Source organism: Cottoperca gobio, chromosome 19, assembly GCF_900634415.1.
Source record: "Cottoperca gobio chromosome 19, fCotGob3.1, whole genome shotgun sequence".
Classification (NCBI taxonomy): Eukaryota; Metazoa; Chordata; class Actinopteri; order Perciformes; family Bovichtidae; genus Cottoperca; species Cottoperca gobio.
Window position 1 is genome coordinate 16,811,743 of NC_041373.1, and position 22,569 is coordinate 16,834,311.

General features: G+C 43.6%; 2 protein-coding genes across 3 annotated transcripts; both read left to right on the forward strand.

The window, feature by feature from the left end:
- The first annotated feature begins 8,440 nt into the window (after positions 1 to 8,440).
- Positions 8,441 to 11,814, forward strand: LOC115024879 (uncharacterized). Its single transcript, XM_029456742.1, has 3 exons — positions 8,441 to 8,789; positions 9,095 to 9,192; positions 10,767 to 11,814. The coding sequence occupies exons 1-3, from the start codon at positions 8,441 to 8,443 to the stop codon at positions 10,968 to 10,970; spliced, it is 651 nt and encodes a 216-aa protein (XP_029312602.1). The 3' UTR covers positions 10,971 to 11,814.
- Positions 11,815 to 12,064: 250 nt separating this feature from the next.
- Positions 12,065 to 22,319, forward strand: LOC115025019 (lymphocyte antigen 75-like). Of its 2 annotated transcripts, XM_029456982.1 has the most exons (6): positions 12,065 to 12,174; positions 17,310 to 17,500; positions 18,067 to 18,286; positions 19,016 to 19,354; positions 19,660 to 19,757; positions 21,383 to 22,319. In XM_029456982.1, the coding sequence occupies exons 2-6, from the start codon at positions 17,372 to 17,374 to the stop codon at positions 21,497 to 21,499; spliced, it is 903 nt and encodes a 300-aa protein (XP_029312842.1). In that variant the 5' UTR covers positions 12,065 to 12,174; positions 17,310 to 17,371; the 3' UTR covers positions 21,500 to 22,319. The 2 variants fall into 2 exon arrangements, with proteins under 2 accessions (XP_029312842.1, XP_029312841.1); XM_029456981.1 differs by lacking the exon at positions 12,065 to 12,174 and having other exon boundaries at positions 16,846 to 17,500.
- The last annotated feature ends 250 nt before the right edge of the window (positions 22,320 to 22,569 follow it).

Here is a 22,569-nt window from a genome sequence, read left to right on the forward strand (position 1 = left end):
ACCGTCAAGAATAGTTGCTACTAGTTTAAGACTGGACCTGGCTTTAATCATTTTGGTCTTTGTCTGTCAAACACAGCCCCCTGTCTTCTTATCAATGTACTGCCTCCCCCTACCATAAACACCTAGGATAATAAAAAAGGTCAAAGCTTCACCCCGTATCATGTGTCAGAGGAAAACAGACAACAGAAAAACAATGAAGCAATTTAAACAACATTTTTCCATTACATTATGGTCATTTAAAGAGTGGTATTTTGTTGGGGTCTCCCCAAGCAGCAGACAGGTACTGGGGGGCCAGACTGTGACTCCGGCCGTCGCCAAAGGAAAGACCTTGTTGTGTTCATGGGAGTTAGCCCATCCAGTCTACATGTGTGTTTATTGGACTTGGCCTATGACTGTGTCCCCCAGGAGTCCAGGAGGAGATACTGCGGGGCTATGGGGTACCAGACATCCCTAAACATGTGTGAGTAATAATAATCTCATAATATACTATATGTTATAGCCCTTAATCATATTTAGTAAATCTCATTTAACCATGTTTATGTAATTTCCACTGTGAGGCCTAGCAGCACATTTCCATGATAACTTTTCTTCTTTGTTATTTGTTCTGTCTTTAAATCTGTTGTTTGTTCTTCTGTGAGAGAGTTCACTTGACCTTGCAGTATGTGTAGTGTAGTAGTGTGTGTGTGTGTGTGTGTGTGTGTGTGTGTGTGTGTGTGTGTGTGTGTGTGTGTGTGTGTGTGTGTGTGTGATATGTATTTTCTATTGTTCCTGGTCAGACTCGGCAGCACCCGGCCAATCACTCGCTCCATTGTCCCCTGACTCGCAATCAAGACCCCGAGGTACTTGAACTCATTCATTTAGGGTAAGGGCTCACTCCATACCCGGAGTAGGCTATACACCGATTTCCTGCTGAGAGCCATGGCCTCAGATTTTGAGGTGCTGATCCTCATCCCAACCGCTTCACACTCGGCTGCGAACCGATCCAGTGATTGCTGAAGGTCACTGTCCGAAGATGCCATCAGGACCACATCATCTGCAAAGAGCAGCGATGAGATCCTCAGGCCACCGAACTGCAACCCCTCTCCTCCACGACTACGCCTCGATATCCTGAACATTAATATCACAAACAAGATTGGTAAGAAAGCGCAACCCTGGCGGAGGCCAACATCCACTGAGAACGAGTCCAACTTTCTGCCAAGTATCCGGACACAACTCTCGCTTTCGGCGTACAGGGATTGGATGGCCCTCAGAAGTGGACCCCCCCCCCCCCGCGCACCCTAAACTCCCGCAGCACCTCCCACAGTATCACCCAGGAGACCTGGTTCTATGCCTACTCCAGATCCAAAAAACACATGTAGACCGGTTGGGCGTACTGTGTGTTAGTTGGATTCGGGTGTTCCCCAAAGTGCTCTTTCCACTGCCCGATAATCTTCTCAGTCAAAGTCGACAGGGTCCCACCCTTGCTGTACACAGCTTGGATGGTTCCCCACTTCCCCCTCCTGAGGTGCCGGACGGTTTTCCAGAAGCACCTTGGTGCCAACCGAAAGTCCTTCTCCATAGCTTCTTCTCCCACACCCGCTGCTTTGTTTCTGCCACGGCCCTTCAAGCCCGTCGGTACCCTGCAACTTTTTCCGGAGTCATCCCTGATAACATAACACTGAAGGACTCCTTCAGTCAGACAGCTTCCCTGACCACCGGGGTCCACCACGGTGTTCGAGGGTTACTGCCGCTTGAGGCACCTAAGACCTTGAGACCACAGCTCCTCACCGTAGCTTCAGCAAAGGAGGCTTTAAGCATCGCCCACTCAGGTTCAATGCCCCCAACGTCCACAGGGATGCCTGAAAAGCTCCGCCGCAGTTGTGAGTTGAAGATATCCCGGACAGGGGCTTCCTCCAGACGTTCCTAGTTTACTGTCCAGAGTATTCCCCAACCCCTTGATCCAACTCACCACCAGATGGTGATCAGTCGACAGCTCCGCCCCTCTCTTCACCCGAGTGTCCAAAACATGCGGTCTCAGATCAATTGATACGATCACAAAATTGATCATTGACCTTTGGCCTCGGGTGCTATGGTATCACGTACACTTATGAGCATCCTTATGTTTGAACATGGTGTTACGTTATGGTCATTCCATGACTAGCACAGAAGTTCAACAACAAACAATCATTCAGGTTTAGATCAGGGAGGCCGTTCCTCCAGGGTCTGGTCCATCGAGGTCCCTGACCATCACTGCCACCCGTGTGACAGCGCATCCTACCGCATCGCTTTTTCCCATGAGTGGTGGGCCCACAGGATGGATGGATGGGAGGCACCACGTACCTTCTTCGGCCTGTGCCCGGCCGGGCTCCGTGGCAAACCCGGACACCAGGCACGCGCTGTCGGGCCCTCCCTCTGGGCCTGGCTGCAGACGGGGGCTCCAGGCTTCCTCCGGGCAGGGTCTCTCCCTCTCTTTCTCTCTGTTTCATTAAGTCGTTTATAAACCATTCTTAGTCCGGCCCCTAGCCTGAGAACAATTTGCCTTGGGAGACCCTACCAGGAGCACCAGGCTCCAGACAACACAGCTCTCAGGTTCATAGGAACACACAAACCTCTCCACCATGGTAAGGTGATGGTTCCCGGAGAGGGATTATATTTACCAACAAATCAAATAAAGATTTCAACACAGGATGTTTACTTGTAATGGAATATGTTTACAGTGTGGTATTGACACTATTACTTACATTTAGTTTATTTTAATACATTTTAGGGGCCATGTACAAAAAAACATTCATCTCATACGAAGAGAAGAGATGTATTTGACTAGATCAGCTCATTTTACTGAAGAAGAGGATTTGAATACTTTCACGGCTGGTTTGACCTTTCTACGCAAAATGATTTCAAGGTCAAATCTGATCCCTCAAAGCAAATGAGCTGCGTGACAGCAGTCTGCTGTCCACATTATTTATATAAATGGTATTGGAACAATGGTATGCCTCCCGCCAGTGTCACCATTATGTGTGTGGTTCTGGTATGAGCAAGTCTGGTTATTAACAAATATTAATAATAATTAATATTAATAAAATGATAAATAGGGGTTCATAATAACCAGCACTACATTAAAGTAGGTGCATTCGCTCAAAAAGACATTAGAATGGCTTATTTAAATAACAATAATAATTAAATGAATAGCTATAAACACAATGACCATATCAATAGTTAATAAAAGTTGAAGGATTTCTGAATTCTTTGATAGAGGTTGGCAATACTCACTCTTGTACAATATTAAACAAACCAGCATGTATATTACAAAAAGCATGTATTAATAAGATAAGTGTCAAAACACACAATATCTAATACTAAGCAATCAAAAAGAAATATGTAGACAAATTCGAAAGTGTGTGTGTGTGTGTGTGTGTGTGTGTGTGTGTGTGTGTGTGTGTGTGTGTGTGTGTGTGTGTGTGTATGTGTGTGTGTGTGTGTGTGTGCGTGTGTGCGTGTGTGTGAGACAAAGAGTGTGTGGGTGTGTGCGCCTGTCTGGGAACCATCATCTTATCGTGGTGGAGAGGTTTGTGTGTCCCTGTGAACCTGAGAGCTGTGTTGTCTGGAGCCTAGTGCTCCTGGTAGGGTCTCCCAAGGCAAATTGGTCTCAGGCGAGGGGCCAGACTAAGAATGGTTTAAAACGACTTCATTAAAAAAAGGGAAAGGAAAGGAGAGACCCTGCCCGGAGGAAGCCCGGGGCCCCCGTCTGGAGCCAGGCCCAGAGAGAGGGCCCGACAGCGAGCGCCTGGTGGCCGAGTTTGCCACGGAGCCTGGTCAGGCACAGCCCGAAGAAGCTACGTGGTGCCTCCCATCCATCCATCCTGTGGGCCCACCACTCATGGGAAAAACCGCTGGGGTCGGGTGCGCTGTCACACGGATGGCAGTGATGGTCAGGGACCTTGACGGACCAGACCCGGGCAGCAGAGGCTGGCTCTGGGGACGTGGAACGTCACCTCTCTGTGGGGGAAGGAGCCGGAACTAGTGCGGGAGGTGGAGCGCTACCAATTGGATATGGTGGGGCTTACCTCTACGCACAGTCTTGGCTCTGGAACCGTACTCCTGGATAGGGGTTGGACTCTATTCTTCTCCGGAATTGCCCAAGGTGTGGGCGTCAGGCCGGGGTGGGGATACTCACTAGCCCCCGGCTGAGCGCCGCTACGTTGAAGTTTACCCCGGTGGACGAGAGGGTTGCCTCCCTACGCCTTCGGGTTATGGGGGGGAAAAGTCTGGAGGAAGCCCCTGTCCTGGGGATCTTCAACTCACACCTCCATCGGAGCTTTTCAGACATCCCTGTGGAAGTTGGGGGCATTGAACCTGAGTGGGCGATGTTCAAAACCTCTATTGCTGAAGCTGCGGTGATGAGCTGTGGTCTCAAGGTCTTAGGTGCCTCAAGGGGCGGTAACCCTCGAACACTGTGGTGGACCCCGGTGGTCAGGGAAGCCGTCCGACTGAAGAAAGGAGTCCTTCAGGGTTATGTTATCTGGGAGGACTCCGGAAACAGTTGCAGGGTACCGAAGGACTAGAAGGGCGGCAGCCTCTGCCGTGTCAGAGGCAAAGCAGCGGGTGTGGGAGAAGTTCAGAGAAGCTATGAAGAAAGACTTTCGGTCGGCACCAAGGTGCTTCTGGAAAACCATCCGGCACCTCAGGAGGGGGAAGCGAGGAACCATCCAAGCTGTGTACAGCAAGGGTGGGACCCTGTCGACTTTGACTGAGAAGATTATCGGCTGGTGGAAGGAGCACTTTGAGGAACTGATGGAAGTCACTGAGATAGTCAAACAACTCAACAGTGGCAAAGCTGCAGGGGTTGATGAGATCCATCCAGAAATGCTGAAGGCCTTGGGTGTTGATGGGCTGTCTTGGTTGACACGCCTCGTCAACGTTGCGTGGAAATCTGGGACAGTGCCTAGGGGTTGGCAGACTGGGGTGGTGGTTCCCCTATTTAAAAAGGGGGACCAGAGAGTGTGTGCCAACTACAGGGATATCACACTTCTCAGTCTCCCTGGTAAAGTCTACTCCAAGGTACTGGAAAGGAGGGTTCGGCCGGTAGTCGAACCTCTGATTGAAGAGGAACAATGCGGATTCCGTCCTGGTCGTGGAACAACGGACCAACTCTTCACTCTCGCAAGGATCCTGGAGGGGGCCTGGGAGTACGCCCATCCGGTCTACGCCCATCCGGTCTACATGTGTTTTGTGGATCTGGAGAAGGCGTATGACCGGGTCCTCCGGGTGATATTGTGGGAGGTGCTGCGGGAGTATGGGGTGAGGGGGTCACTTCTGAGGGCCATCCAATCCCTGTACGCCCAAAGCAAGAGTTGTGTCCGGATACTCGGCAGTAAGTCGGACTCGTTCCCAGTGAATGTTGGCCTCCGCGAGGGTTGCACTTTATCACAAATCCTGTTCGGGATTTTCATGGATAGGATATCGAGGCGTAGTCGTGGAGGAGAGGGGTTGCAGTTCGGTGACCTGAGGATCTCATCGCTGCTCTTTGCAGATGATGCGGTCTTTATGGCATCATCGGTCATGTGACCTTCAACAGTCACTGGATCGGTTCGCAGCCTAGTGTGAAGCGGTTGGGATGAGGATCAGCACCTCAAATTCTGAGGCCATGGCTCTTAGCAGGAAACCGGTGGATTGCCTACTCTGGGTAGGGAATGAGTCTTTACCCCAAGTGAAGGAGTTCAAGGACCTCGGGGTCTGTCGGTGGCGCGCCAAAAATAATAATTGTGCAGTCCTGAGACCGTCTCCACGTGCTCTGCGTACATGTGCACATACGTGTGTAGAACAAAACGGAACATATGAAGCGCAGTGGCGGGATAGCTCAATCTCGATGCTGTGAGGATCCCAACACTACACTTGTATTGAAGAAGCATAAAGGACAATAAAGCAACTATTAAGTTTTCTTAGAATTTCTATTTTACTATCTGTTAATGTTAAGCCATGCTCGCAGCGCAGCTCTAGGGAAGGCAAAGTCAGTCTGTTGGTTCACCACTTTGGTCCAGACTGAAATATCTTAACAACTATTGGATGGGTTGGATGGAAATTAGGTTCAAACATTCATGATCCCCAGAGGGTGAATCCTACTGACTTTGGTGAATCCCTGACTTTTACTCTAAAGCCACCGTTAGGTTTACATTTGTGGTTCAGTGTGAAATATCTTGATAACAATAAGAACAATTGCCAGGACATTTACTCCAGATATTTAGGCTCCCAAGAGGAGGCCTTTTAAGAACTTTGTTGATCCTCTGACTTTTCCTCTAGCTCCACCATGAGGTTGACGTTTTAGTTCTTTATTGAAACATCTTGACCAACTTTTGGATGAATTGATGTTTTTGATCTTTTGTCCAATGTTTTGATTTATGACCAAATAACTTCAAAACTAACAACATTACCATCAGCCTCAGCTGTGCTTTGTGTTTAGTGCTAATAAGCAAATGTTAGCATGCTAATAGGTGAACTGTGAACAAGGTGAACACTAAACCTGCTTATTATCAGCATGTGAGCATTTAGCCCAAGTTCAACCTTGCATAGCTGCTGTCCTGACTGTAGACTCTTAGGGCCCTATCTTACACCACACAAAGCGACGCATAGCGCAGCGCAACTGTCACTGCTGGTTTCAGATGACGCAGTTGTCATTTTCACACCCAACAAGCAAATATACTTGCACCCGTCTGTGCGTCCATGGGCCTGTTGTCTTAAGATTAGATGTCGTGAGGAGCATTGTTGGACCATTTGCATGAAGTCAAATGATGCGGGCGTTCTGTAAGCCTTGTATGTCGAACACAATACACTCAACAGCCGCAAGACCGAAGTCACACATTAAATGAACAGAGAGCAAACAAAGATGGACGTAGTTCTTCTGCTCATCATGGCTGCACCAGGCAAGTGTTTTATATTTCTTTATATTATTTTATTACAGTACATTGAGATATCAGTGTATAGTGTATATTATAGTCCAGTGATTCCCAACCTGAGGGTCAGGCCCCTCCAAAGGGCCACCCGGTAGATCTGAGGCGTTGTGAGATAATTAATTGGAGAGAGAAGATGGTAAACTAAGTTTAATAAAGAATGATTAACTGTATTTTAAGATAACTATCATATGTGTTCAGTAAAGTACAAGAGTAAAATGTAAATGTTAAATTTACCACTGAGTCACAATGACACGTCTGAATACACTGAAATGTGATGTTACAAAGTCAAGTTACAGCCTAAATCTAATCAATGTGCATGTGTGTGTCACTACAGGGCTGTGTGCTGTCTCATCACATGCTGAACGTCAGTACCATTTTATTTATGATCTGAAGACCATGACTGAAGCACAAAGTTACTGCAGAGAGAAATACACGGACCTGGTCACTGTACACAACATGGAGGATGTGAACACCCTGATCGACATGTGGGATTCAAACAGAATGAAAAACCCAGATTACAGCGACGTAAGTTCACTTTTCTCTCTCTTTCATTTCAAAGTCATTTTTAATAATTATGTTGGTGGTTTGAAAGTTTTAAAATCTGACCCGACATAGTAACTAATAACTAAACTGTATCGCAGTAAAAAGTACAAAACGTCTCTAAAATGTAGTCGAGTAGAAGTATAAAGTGTTTTAGTATAAAACTCCCTCATTGTGTTTCCCTTTTGAGCTGCAGTGGACGTTATCCTTCATTGCGTACATTTAAAGTGCTTTACAAGAGTATCTCTTATAGTCCAGTGTGAAGAGGAGGAATGATGAAGCAAAACATGTTTCTATGTTATATGACACCTGAATATTGTTTTAAGAAACAAAAAGTGTGAACCTGTCCTTTTAAGAGTTTTTCAAGATGAAACTCAAATGTTATAAAAGTTGAGCCAAAGGAATCATGAAATCCTGTAATACAGTCGTAGAGGATCAGACTGATGGGCAGTATCAAGACTGTGAATGCAAAGTTTATGTAAATATGTTGCATTGAACAAAAGCTAGAGCAGGGTCTAATTCTTTATATCTCAATGAAATATTGCTTTCAGTTGGCCTGGATAGGTCTTTACGATGACCTGGACAGCTGGAGGTGGTCACTGTCAGACAGAAGTTTCTACAAACCCGGGGAGACAGACTTCAGACGATGGATTCCTGGACAACCAGACAACAAATTATCAAAACAACGCTGCACAGCCATTACTAGTTTAGGACAATGGGGGGACCTCTCATGTGAACTTAATTTGTGGTCAATGTGCTTCGATGTCAGAGGTTTGAATACTATATTGTGAAGTTTCCCTTCTCTTCTTCTCTTTGCCTTATTATTATTTTTATGTTTTGAAGCTTTATATTATCAGTCAATCAATTTATACAGGTTAGTTCAATTCAAAGTCTAAAAATAATAACTCTACACAGAACTTCACTGTCGTCCATTTTCAGGACCGGATGTGACTTTTGTCTACATCAAAATCCCGATGACATGGACTGAGGCCCAGAGCTACTGCAGAGCAAACTACACAGACCTGGCCAGTGTGAGAAACGTGGCAGAGAACCAGAAGATACAGGATTTGGTCAGTGGGAAAATCATGGCAGAGAACCGGAAGTTACACAATCTGGTACGTGATGGGGAAGCAGCCTGGATCGGACTTTCCAGAGACTCCTGGAAGTGGTCGGATGGAAGTAACTCCACATTTAGGCTCTGGAAGACTGGGGAACCTGACAACAATGGGAATGAGGCTTGTGGGGCTGCAAACTTCAAATCCTCTGGACAATGGGAGGATATTCCCTGTGATGTGAAGATACCGTTCATCTGCTACAGTCCACGTGAGTGGTAACACATGATTCAAATAGTATTTAGATTTAAGTTTACTTTAGCATCAAATGTCCCAAATGATAATATAACGAGAACAACACAAAATATCAAATTCTGGATGATAACATTGAACTAATGATGTTGATCATATGCAGATGATCACTTTGACTTAATGTTGAAAATACCACATTTTCCCTGTCACTGTTTAAACACATGAAATCCAGAGGAATGCCAAAATTATATGGAAAAACTGAGTCTGCTGAAAGAAGAACCAACAATAAATGTTGTGACTGATGAAGTGTGTTTGTTTTTTCAGTTCCAAAGCAAGACATAAAAGTGTTCAAACTGAGGGTGAAGTCAAGCTCCTCTCTGGATCTGAACGACCCTGCTGTGCTGGAGAACATGTTGCTGAAGGTAAATCATGTTTTATACTTTTAGGAAGAAACAGAACAACCAGATGAATCTTTAAAGCGTATTCAAACTATATTGATCACAAGAGGGGGAATTCACATTACAGCAGTACAAGAGACAGAAGAGGTGGGAAACACATGAAGAGATATTTAAATCAAATCAAATCAAATTTATTTGTATAGCCCAATATCACAAATTCTACATTTGTCTCAGTGTGCTTTACAGACTGTACAGGATACGACACCCTCTGTCCTTAGACCCTCGCATCGCACAAGGAAACACTTCCTAAAAGAAACCCCATAATTAAAGGGGGAAAATGGAAGAAACCTCAGGGAGAGCAACTGAGGAGGGATCCCTCTCCCAGGACGGACAGACGTGCAATAGATGTGTGTACAGGATAAACAACATAGTACAAATACAACATTTGACAGAAATTATGTTGTGTTGAAAAAAGAGAAAGTTTGGATCAATCCAGGAAAATGTCAAAAAGGCTTCCTGGTGTCCAGCAGGACCAGGTCAGCAGGCGCAGCCACGATTCATGATCCTGACGTAAACTTTATCAGAGGCAACCTGCCACATGAGAGACAGAAACTCCGGCGATGATACCCCGGATGATGAGTTAGTAACATACATTTACATAAATGCTTACAGATAGAGAGGGAGGGGAGGAGAGAAGAAGAGAGAGGGAGGGGAGCAGGGAGGTGTCCCCCGGCAGTCTAAGCCTATAGCAGCATAACTAGGGGCTGATCCAGGGCAAACCTGAGCCAGCCCTAACTATAAGCTTTATCAAAAAGGGAAGTCTTTAGCCTGCTCTTAAATGTGGAGAGTGTGTCTGCATCCCGAACACAAACTGGAAGCTGGTTCCACTGGAGAGGAGCTTGATAGCTGAAGGCTCTGGCTCCCATTGTACTCTTAGAGACTCTAGGAACCACAAGTAACCCTGCAGTCTGGGAGCGCAATGCTCTAGTTGGTTTATAAGGTACTATGAGATCCCATCTACTATGGGAGCCAGTGCAGAGCAGCTAATACAGGAGTAATATGATCCCGTTTCCTAGTTCTTGTCAATACACGTGCCGCTGCATTTTGGATCAACTGAAGAGTCTTAAGCGACTTTTTGGGACAACCTGATAACAATGAGTTGCATTAATCCAGCCTTGAAGTAACAAATGCATGGACTACTTTTTCTGCATCATTTTGAGACAGGATGTGTCTTATGTTTGCAATGTTACGTAGATGAAAGAAGGCAGTCCTTGAGATTTGTTTTATGTGGGAGTTAAACGACAGATCCAAGTTAATGCCATCCAGAGCTCCTATGTCATTGGAAAATGCGTTTCGGAGGCGTTTAGGGCCAAGTATAATAACTTCAGTTTTTAAACGTATTAAACTCAGCAAAATAAGAACATTCAGTAAATTACATTCAAAAGCTGTATCCATTATACATTACAACACTTTGTCCATATACAGGACAGGACTAAAAGAATAATAAATAATATGCAGGATGTCATCTCTCTATTTGAGTGATGAGGATGAGGATGATAAGGATGATGATGATGATGATGATGAGTTTTGTATCTCAGATCAAACAGAAGCTGAGGGACCAGGGATTGGATGACAACATCAAAGTGACCTGGAATAAGCAGCCTGATGGAAAAGTCTTCTACGAGGAGAAGAATAATAAGAAGGATGAGTTTTTAATGTGGAATCTCTGTGTCGGTTTTTCTTTCTTTCCTCAAAGTCGTCATGTAACTGCTCAGAATAGAGCTGGACAATCAGCTGATTAGTCGATTAGTCGCAACTATTTTGATAGATTTGATGCTTTTCTTTGTTATATATGATCATGAACTTAATGTCTGTGTTCTTTAGACGGTTGCATTTATCTGCTAGGGCTGTGTGATATAATGACAGGAATGTTTACTATTTTATGACATTTTATATGATTAGATTAGATCAAATATGATAATAAACTATAAGATAAAATAATGTTTCACTTAAGGCAACTCCAGTGAAATAAACACCAATACAAAAGATGACCTTTAATGTTGTGAAGAAACTTTCAAATCTATTTTCAGGAGAAAGAAAATAATTTCTTAATTTGAGAGTAATATTGCATCAAAAAATGTGTTGTTGTCTCGCTGTTATGTGTTAGAATATCTTCAAATAATTACATGCATGGCGATTAAAATATGAGATTTTAATTAATTTTCTTTGTCTCTGGGGCTTTATAACAGGCAGTTTCACAATATTCTGAAATGTAAGTGACTTTATTTATGTGACTGTAACATCTTCCAAGCAAAGATGCTAAATATTCACTGGTTCCAGCTTCTCAAATATGAAGAGTTGATGCTTTTCTTTGTCAAATAATATAAACTTAATATCTGTGGCATTTAGACTGTTTGTCGATGTCGTGAAAAAGCTTTAAAACATATTTTCATTCAAATTAAATGTTTTTCAAATGAGATGTATAGAAAATAATTACATGTATTATTTGTATGCTGTCACTTTGTTAGAGATGCAAACTTTAAGCAATTTCATGTGTCTTGTTTCTAAGCTAAAATGCTTAAATATTAAGATTTGATGCTTGTTTAGATATCTTTTGGTTTTAAAAGTTAAATAAAAACTATATCCAATAAAGTAATGTTATTGAGTTTGAATGATTTCTTAATTTATTTCTCACATTGTTGGTTCAATTACTTCATTCGTATGATTATTTATTTCTTGATCTTTTTTAATATTGAAAACTTTCCACAATATTGTAGCTTCAATATACCAGAATGGTCTTTTCCTGATTTTAAACAATGAACGTCCTCGTTATCTACACCGTGTGTATAAAGTCTAATTATCTCTGAGAGCACGTGAAGGCAACGTGTCACACGTCATCACGTCAGGCTGTTACCATGGACACGGAGTAGTCTCAACGCTCGAGACGTTAGTGAGCTAAACAGAAAACATCCTCCAAACAAAACCCGTTAACTTCTGTAGGACTGGGTGAGTACAGCTTTAAATACTTTATATACTTTAATATATATAGTTTATATACTTTAATATATATATTTAATAGTTGTTGTAAGTCACTCACTCGAGGTCCCTGACCATCACTGCCACCCGTGTGACAGCGCATCCTACCGCATCGATTTTCCCATGAGTGGTGGGCCCGCAGGATGGATGGATGGGAGGCACCACGTACCTTCTTCGGCCTGTGCCCGGCCGGGCTCCGTGGCAAACCCGGACACCAGGCACGCGCTGTCGGGCCCTCCCTCTGGGCCTGGCTGCAGACGGGGGCTCCAGGCTTCCTCCGGGCAGGGTCTCTCCCTCTCTTTCTCTCTGTTTCATTAAGTCGTTTATAAACCATTCTTAGTCCGGCCCCTAGCCTGAGAACAATTTGCCTTGGGAGACCCTACCAGGAGCACCAGGCTCCAGACAACACAGCTCTCAGGTTCATAGGAACACACAAACCTCTCCACCATGGTAAGGTGATGGTTCCCGGAGAGGGATTATATTTACCAACAAATCAAATAAAGATTTCAACACAGGATGTTTACTTGTAATGGAATATGTTTACAGTGTGGTATTGACACTATTACTTACATTTAGTTTATTTTAATACATTTTTCAGGGGCCATGTACAAAAAAACATTCATCTCATACGAAGAGAAGAGATGTATTTGACTAGATCAGCTCATTTTACTGAAGAAGAGGATTTGAATACTTTCACGGCTGGTTTGACCTTTCTACGCAAAATGATTTCAAGGTCAAATCTGATCCCTCAAAGCAAATGAGCTGCGTGACAGCAGTCTGCTGTCCACATTATTTATATAAATGGTATTGGAACAATGGTATGCCTCCCGCCAGTGTCACCATTATGTGTGTGGTTCTGGTATGAGCAAGTCTGGTTATTAACAAATATTAATAATAATTAATATTAATAAAATGATAAATAGGGGTTCATAATAACCAGCACTACATTAAAGTAGGTGCATTCGCTCAAAAAGACATTAGAATGGCTTATTTAAATAACAATAATAATTAAATGAATAGCTATAAACACAATGACCATATCAATAGTTAATAAAAGTTGAAGGATTTCTGAATTCTTTGATAGAGGTTGGCAATACTCACTCTTGTACAATATTAAACAAACCAGCATGTATATTACAAAAAGCATGTATTAATAAGATAAGTGTCAAAACACACAATATCTAATACTAAGCAATCAAAAAGAAATATGTAGACAAATTCGAAAGTGTGTGTGTGTGTGTGTGTGTGTGTGTGTGTGTGTGTGTGTGTGTGTGTGTGTGTGTGTGTGTGTGTGTGTATGTGTGTGTGTGTGTGTGTGTGTGCGTGTGTGCGTGTGTGTGAGACAAAGAGTGTGTGGGTGTGTGCGCCTGTCTGGGAACCATCATCTTATCGTGGTGGAGAGGTTTGTGTGTCCCTATGAACCTGAGAGCTGTGTTGTCTGGAGCCTAGTGCTCCTGGTAGGGTCTCCCAAGGCAAATTGGTCTCAGGCGAGGGGCCAGACTAAGAATGGTTTAAAACGACTTCATTAAAAAAAGGGAAAGGAAAGGAGAGACCCTGCCCGGAGGAAGCCCGGGGCCCCCGTCTGGAGCCAGGCCCAGAGAGAGGGCCCGACAGCGAGCGCCTGGTGGCCGAGTTTGCCACGGAGCCTGGTCAGGCACAGCCCGAAGAAGCTACGTGGTGCCTCCCATCCATCCATCCTGTGGGCCCACCACTCATGGGAAAAACCGCTGGGGTCGGGTGCGCTGTCACACGGATGGCAGTGATGGTCAGGGACCTTGACGGACCAGACCCGGGCAGCAGAGGCTGGCTCTGGGGACGTGGAACGTCACCTCTCTGTGGGGGAAGGAGCCGGAACTAGTGCGGGAGGTGGAGCGCTACCAATTGGATATGGTGGGGCTTACCTCTACGCACAGTCTTGGCTCTGGAACCGTACTCCTGGATAGGGGTTGGACTCTATTCTTCTCCGGAATTGCCCAAGGTGTGGGCGTCAGGCCGGGGTGGGGATACTCACTAGCCCCCGGCTGAGCGCCGCTACGTTGAAGTTTACCCCGGTGGACGAGAGGGTTGCCTCCCTACGCCTTCGGGTTATGGGGGGGAAAAGTCTGGAGGAAGCCCCTGTCCTGGGGATCTTCAACTCACACCTCCATCGGAGCTTTTCAGACATCCCTGTGGAAGTTGGGGGCATTGAACCTGAGTGGGCGATGTTCAAAACCTCTATTGCTGAAGCTGCGGTGATGAGCTGTGGTCTCAAGGTCTTAGGTGCCTCAAGGGGCGGTAACCCTCGAACACTGTGGTGGACCCCGGTGGTCAGGGAAGCCGTCCGACTGAAGAAAGGAGTCCTTCAGGGTTATGTTATCTGGGAGGACTCCGGAAACAGTTGCAGGGTACCGAAGGACTAGAAGGGCGGCAGCCTCTGCCGTGTCAGAGGCAAAGCAGCGGGTGTGGGAGAAGTTCAGAGAAGCTATGAAGAAAGACTTTCGGTCGGCACCAAGGTGCTTCTGGAAAACCATCCGGCACCTCAGGAGGGGGAAGCGAGGAACCATCCAAGCTGTGTACAGCAAGGGTGGGACCCTGTCGACTTTGACTGAGAAGATTATCGGCTGGTGGAAGGAGCACTTTGAGGAACTGATGGAAGTCACTGAGATAGTCAAACAACTCAACAGTGGCAAAGCTGCAGGGGTTGATGAGATCCATCCAGAAATGCTGAAGGCCTTGGGTGTTGATGGGCTGTCTTGGTTGACACGCCTCGTCAACGTTGCGTGGAAATCTGGGACAGTGCCTAGGGGTTGGCAGACTGGGGTGGTGGTTCCCCTATTTAAAAAGGGGGACCAGAGAGTGTGTGCCAACTACAGGGATATCACACTTCTCAGTCTCCCTGGTAAAGTCTACTCCAAGGTACTGGAAAGGAGGGTTCGGCCGGTAGTCGAACCTCTGATTGAAGAGGAACAATGCGGATTCCGTCCTGGTCGTGGAACAACGGACCAACTCTTCACTCTCGCAAGGATCCTGGAGGGGGCCTGGGAGTACGCCCATCCGGTCTACATGTGTTTTGTGGATCTGGAGAAGGCGTATGACCGGGTCCTCCGGGTGATATTGTGGGAGGTGCTGCGGGAGTATGGGGTGAGGGGGTCACTTCTGAGGGCCATCCAATCCCTGTACGCCCAAAGCAAGAGTTGTGTCCGGATACTCGGCAGTAAGTCGGACTCGTTCCCAGTGAATGTTGGCCTCCGCGAGGGTTGCACTTTATCACAAATCCTGTTCGGGATTTTCATGGATAGGATATCGAGGCGTAGTCGTGGAGGAGAGGGGTTGCAGTTCGGTGACCTGAGGATCTCATCGCTGCTCTTTGCAGATGATGCGGTCTTTATGGCATCATCGGTCATGTGACCTTCAACAGTCACTGGATCGGTTCGCAGCCTAGTGTGAAGCGGTTGGGATGAGGATCAGCACCTCAAATTCTGAGGCCATGGCTCTTAGCAGGAAACCGGTGGATTGCCTACTCTGGGTAGGGAATGAGTCTTTACCCCAATTGAAGGAGTTCAAGGACCTCGGGGTCTGTCGGTGGCGCGCCAAAAATAATAATTGTGCAGTCCTGAGACCGTCTCCACGTGCTCTGCGTACATGTGCACATACGTGTGTAGAACAAAACGGAACATATGAAGCGCAGTGGCGGGATAGCTCAATCTCGATGCTGTGAGGATCCCAACACTACACTTGTATTGAAGAAGCATAAAGGACAATAAAGCAACTATTAAGTTTTCTTAGAATTTCTATTTTACTATCTGTTAATGTTAAGCCATGCTCGCAAGCGCAGCTCTAGGGAAGGCAAAGTCAGTCTGTTGGTTCACCACTTTGGTCCAGACTGAAATATCTTAACAACTATTGGATGGGTTGGATGGAAATTAGGTTCAAACATTCATGATCCCCAGAGGGTGAATCCTACTGACTTTGGTGAATCCCTGACTTTTACTCTAAAGCCACCGTTAGGTTTACATTTGTGGTTCAGTGTGAAATATCTTGATAACAATAAGAACAATTGCCAGGACATTTACTCCAGATATTTAGGCTCCCAAGAGGAGGCCTTTTAAGAACTTTGTTGATCCTCTGACTTTTCCTCTAGCTCCACCATGAGGTTGACGTTTTAGTTCTTTATTGAAACATCTTGACCAACTTTTGGATGAATTGATGTTTTTGATCTTTTGTCCAATGTTTTGATTTATGACCAAATAACTTCAAAACTAACAACATTACCATCAGCCTCAGCTGTGCTTTGTGTTTAGTGCTAATAAGCAAATGTTAGCATGCTAATAGGTGAACTGTGAACAAGGTGAACACTAAACCTGCTTATTATCAGCATGTGAGCATTTAGCCCAAGTTCAACCTTGCATAGCTGCTGTCCTGACTGTAGACTCTTAGGGCCCTATCTTACACCACACAAAGCGACGCATAGCGCAGCGCAACTGTCACTGCTGGTTTCAGATGACGCAGTTGTCATTTTCACACCCAACAAGCAAATATACTTGCACCCGTCTGTGCGTCCATGGGCCTGTTGTCTTAAGATTAGATGTCGTGAGGAGCATTGTTGGACCATTTGCATGAAGTCAAATGATGCAGGGCGTTCTGTAAGCCTTGTATGTCGAACACAATACACTCAACAGCCGCAAGACCGAAGTCACACATTAAATGAACAGAGAGCAAACAAAGATGGACGTAGTTCTTCTGCTCATCATGGCTGCACCAGGCAAGTGTTTTATATTTCTTTATATTATTTTATTACAGTACATTGAGATATCAGTGTATAGTGTATATTATAGTCCAGTGATTCCCAACCTGAGGGTCAGGCCCCTCCAAAGGGCCACCCGGTAGATCTGAGGCGTTGTGAGATAATTAATTGGAGAGAGAAGATGGTAAACTAAGTTTAATAAAGAATGATTAACTGTATTTTAAGATAACTATCATATGTGTTCAGTAAAGTACAAGAGTAAAATGTAAATGTTAAATTTACCACTGAGTCACAATGACACGTCTGAATACACTGAAATGTGATGTTACAAAGTCAAGTTACAGCCTAAATCTAATCAATGTGCATGTGTGTGTCACTACAGGGCTGTGTGCTGTCTCATCACATGCTGAACGTCAGTACCATTTTATTTATGATCTGAAGACCATGACTGAAGCACAAAGTTACTGCAGAGAGAAATACACGGACCTGGTCACTGTACACAACATGGAGGATGTGAACACCCTGATCGACATGTGGGATTCAAACAGAATGAAAAACCCAGATTACAGCGACGTAAGTTCACTTTTCTCTCTCTTTCATTTCAAAGTCATTTTTAATAATTATGTTGGTGGTTTGAAAGTTTTAAAATCTGACCCGACATAGTAACTAATAACTAAACTGTATCGCAGTAAAAAGTACAAAGCGTCTCTAAAATGTAGTCGAGTAGAAGTATAAAGTGTTTTAGTATAAAACTCCCTCATTGTGTTTCCCTTTTGAGCTGCAGTGGACGTTATCCTTCATTGCGTACATTTAAAGTGCTTTACAAGAGTATCTCTTATAGTCCAGTGTGAAGAGGAGGAATGATGAAGCAAAACATGTTTCTATGTTATATGACACCTGAATATTGTTTTAAGAAACAAAAAGTGTGAACCTGTCCTTTTAAGAGTTTTTCAAAATGAAACTCAAATGTTATAAAAGTTGAGCCAAAGGAATCATGAAATCCTGTAATACAGTCGTAGAGGATCAGACTGATGGGCAGTATCAAGACTGTGAATGCAAAGTTTATGTAAATATGTTGCATTGAACAAAAGCTAGAGCAGGGTCTAATTCTTTATATCTCAATGAAATATTGCTTTCAGTTGGCCTGGATAGGTCTTTACGATGACCTGGACAGCTGGAGGTGGTCACTGTCAGACAGAAGTTTCTACAAACCCGGGGAGACAGACTTCAGACGATGGATTCGTAGACAACCAAACAACAGATTATCAAAACAACACTGCACAGCCATTACTAGTTTTGGAAAATGGGGGGACCACTCATGTGAAGATTATTTGTGGTCAATGTGCTTCGATGTCAGAGGTTTGAATACTAACTTGTGAAGTTTCCCTTCTCTTCTTCTCTTTGCCTTATTATTATTTTTATGTTTTGAAGCTTTATATTATCAGTCAATCAATTTATACAGGTTAGTACAATTCAAAGTCTAAAAATAATAAGTAAACATATAGGAGCAAAGGTATTGGCTACCTGCTAGCATTGCTGCCTGTGGCTCCTCCCCCATTGCCATTGGACCAGCTGCAGGGTCATCAGCTGGGAGCGTTGCAGAGATGGTTAGTTACTTCTGAGCCGTACATTTCTGGGACTCAGGAGGGTGTCGTATGTAGAAGGATTGAGAGGGCTCAGGGACTTGTCCTGCTTGATTTTCATTCATGCCCAACTGAGAGGCTCCTCAAGTTCTTTCAGGAGCCTGGTTGTGCAAGCTGCCGTCTGGAGAAGGTGGTAAGATTGTCCATGTAGCTGCATAGGGCTGGTGGACGCAGGCCTGACTTGGATCTCAGCCCACAGACCGTCTGTCTCCACATATTTATATTCATGTGGAGAGACTGTTAAGAAATACTCAATAACATTTATTAAAATGATGTCTTACATTTTTATTTTTACAAATGAATGACTTCATTGATGTGATTTCTTATATATCAGTGATTTAAAGATCATATATTATATATTATAAAGGCACCACAGATGTGGCACTGATGGCAGGCTGTATGTTATGGTGCCTCTACACAGAACTTCACTGTCGTCCATTTTCAGGACCGAATGTGACATTTGTCTTGATCAACATCCCGATGATATGGACTGAGGCCCAGAGCTACTGCAGAGCAAACTACACAGACCTGGCCAGTGTGAGGAACATGGCAGAGAACCAGAAGATACACGATCTGTTACCTACTGAGGGCGCATCCTGGATCGGACTTTCCAGAGACTCCTGGAAGTGGTCGGATGGAAGTAACTCGACATTTAGCTTCTGGAAGACTGGGGAACCTGACAACAATGGGAATGAGGCTTGTGGGGCTGCAAACTTCAAATCCTCTGGACAATGGGAGGATATTCCCTGTGATGTGAAGATACCGTTCATCTGCTACAGTCCACGTGAGTGGTAACACATGATTCAAATAGTATTTAGATTTAAGTTTACTTTAGCATCAAATGTCCCAAATGATAATATAACGAGAACAACACAAAATATCAAATTCTGGATGATAACATTGAACTAATGATGTTGATCATATGCAGATGATCACTTTGACTTAATGTTGAAAATACCACATTTTCCCTGTCACTGTTTAAACACATGAAATCCAGAGGAATGCCAAAATTATATGGAAAAACTGAGTCTGCTGAAAGAAGAACCAACAATAAATGTTGTGACTGATGAAGTGTGTTTGTTTTTTCAGTTCCAAAGCAAGACATAAAAGTGTTCAAACTGAGGGTGAAGTCAAGCTCCTCTCTGGATCTGAACGACCCTGCTGTGCTGGAGAACATGTTGCTGAAGGTAAATCATGTTTTATACTTTTAGGAAGAAACAGAACAACCAGATGAATCTTTAAAGCGTATTCAAACTATATTGATCACAAGAGGGGGAATTCACATTACAGCAGTACAAGAGACAGAAGAGGTGGGAAACACATGAAGAGATATTTAAATCAAATCAAATCAAATTTATTTGTATAGCCCAATATCACAAATTCTACATTTGTCTCAGTGTGCTTTACAGACTGTACAGGTTACGACACCCTCTGTCCTTAGACCCTCAGCATCGCACAAGGAAACACTTCCTAAAAGAAACCCCATAATTAAAGGGGAAACATGGAAGAAACCTCAGGGAGAGCAACTGAGGAGGGATCCCTCTCCCAGGACGGACAGACGTGCAATAGATGTCGTGTGTACAGGATAAACAACATAGTACAAATACAACATTTGACAGAAATTATGTTGTGTTGAAAAAAGAGAAAGTTTGGATCAATCCAGGAAAATGTCAATAAGGCTTCCCAGTGTCCAGCAGGACCAGGTCAGCAGGCGCAGCCACGATTCATGATCCTGACGTAAACTTTATCAGTGGCAACCTGCCACATGAGAGACACAGAAACTCCGGGGATGATGCCCCGGATGATGAGTTAGTAACATATATTTACATAAATGCTTACAGATAGAGAGGGAGGGGAGGAGAGAGGAAGAGAGGAGGGGAGGAGAGAAGAAGAGAGGGAGGGGAGGAGAGAGGAAGAGGAAGAGGAGAGCAGGGAGGTGTCCCCCTGCAGTCTAAGCCTATAGCAGCATAACTAGGGGCTGATCCAGGGCAAACCTGAGCCAGCCCTAACTATAAGCTTTATCAAAAAGGAAAGTCTTTAGCCTGCTCTTAAATGTGGAGAGGGTGTCTGCATCCCGAACACAAACTGGAAGCTGGTTCCACTGGAGAGGAGCTTGATAGCTGAAGGCTCTGGCTCCCATTGTACTCTTAGAGACTCTAGGAACCACAAGTAACCCTGCAGTCTGGGAGCGCAATGCTCTAGTTGGTTTATAAGTTACTATGAGATCCCATCTACTATGGGAGCCAGTGCAGTGCAGCTAATACAGGAGTAATATGATCCCGTTTCCTTGTTCTTGTCAATACACGTGCCGCTGCATTTTGGATCAACTGAAGAGTCTTAAGCGACTTTTTGGGACAACCTGATAACAATGAGTTGCATTAATCCAGCCTTGAAGTAACAAATGCATGGACTAGTTTTTCTGCATCATTTTGAGACAGGATGTGTCTTATGTTTGCAATGTTACGTAGATGAAAGAAGGCAGTCCTTGAGATTTGTTTTATGTGGGAGTTAAACGACAGATCCAAATTAATGCCATCCAGAGCTTCTATGTCATTGGAAAATGCGTTTTGGAGGCGTTTAGGGCCAAGTATAATAACTTCAGTTTTTAAACGTATTAAACTCAGCAAAATAAGAACATTCAGTAAATTACATTCAAAAGCTGTATCCATTATACATTACAACACTTTGTCCATATACAGGACAGGACTAAAAGAATAATAAATAATATGCAGGATGTCATCTCTCTATTTGAGTGATGAGGATGAGGATGATAAGGATGATGATGATGATGATGATGAGTTTTGTATCTCAGATCAAACAGAAGCTGAGGGACCAGGGATTGGATGACAACATCAAAGTGACCTGGAATAAGCAGCCTGATGGAAAAGTCTTCTACGAGGAGAAGAATAATAAGAAGGATGAGTTTTAATGTGGAATCTCTGTGTCGGTTTTTCTTTCTTTCCTCAAAGTCGTCATGTAACTGCTCAGAATAGAGCTGGACAATCAGCTGATTAGTCGATTAGTCGCAACTATTTTGATAGATTTGATGCTTTTCTTTGTTATATATGATCATGAATCTGTGTTCTTTAGACGGTTGCATTTATCTGCTAGGGCTGTGTGATATAATGACAGGAATGTTTTACTATTTTATGACATTTTATATGATTAGATTAGATCAAATATGATAATAAACTATAAGATAAAATAATGTTTCACTTAAGGCAACTCCAGTGAAATAAACACCAATACAAAAGATGACCTTTAATGTTGTGAAGAAACTTTCAAATCTATTTTCAGGAGAAAGAAAATAATTTCTTAATTTGAGAGTAATATTGCATCAAAAAATGTGTTGTTGTCTCGCTGTTATGTGTTAGAATATCTTCAAATAATTACATGCATGGCGATTAAAATATGAGATTTTAATTAATTTTCTTTGTCTCTGGGGCTTTATAACAGGCAGTTTCACAATATTCTGAAATGTAAGTGACTTTATTTATGTGACTGTAACATCTTCCAAGCAAAGATGCTAAATATTCACTGGTTCCAGCTTCTCAAATATGAAGAGTTGATGCTTTTCTTTGTCAAATAATATAAACTTAATATCTGTGGCATTTAGACTGTTTGTCGATGTCGTGAAAAAGCTTTAAAACATATTTTCATTCAAATTAAATGTTTTTCAAATGAGATGTATAGAAAATAATTACATGTATTATTCGTATGCTGTCACTTTGTTAGAGATGCAAACTTTAAGCAATATCTTTTGGTTTTAAAAGTTAAATAAAAACTATATCCAATAAAGTAATGTTATTGAGTTTGAATGATTTCTTAATTTATTTCTCACATTGTTGGTTCAATTACTTCATTCGTATGATTATTTACTTCTTGATCTCTTTTTTAATATTGAAAACTTTCCACAATATTGTAGCTTCAATATACCAGAATGGTCTTTTCCTGACTTTAAACAATGAACGTCCTCGTTATCTACACCGTGTGTATAAA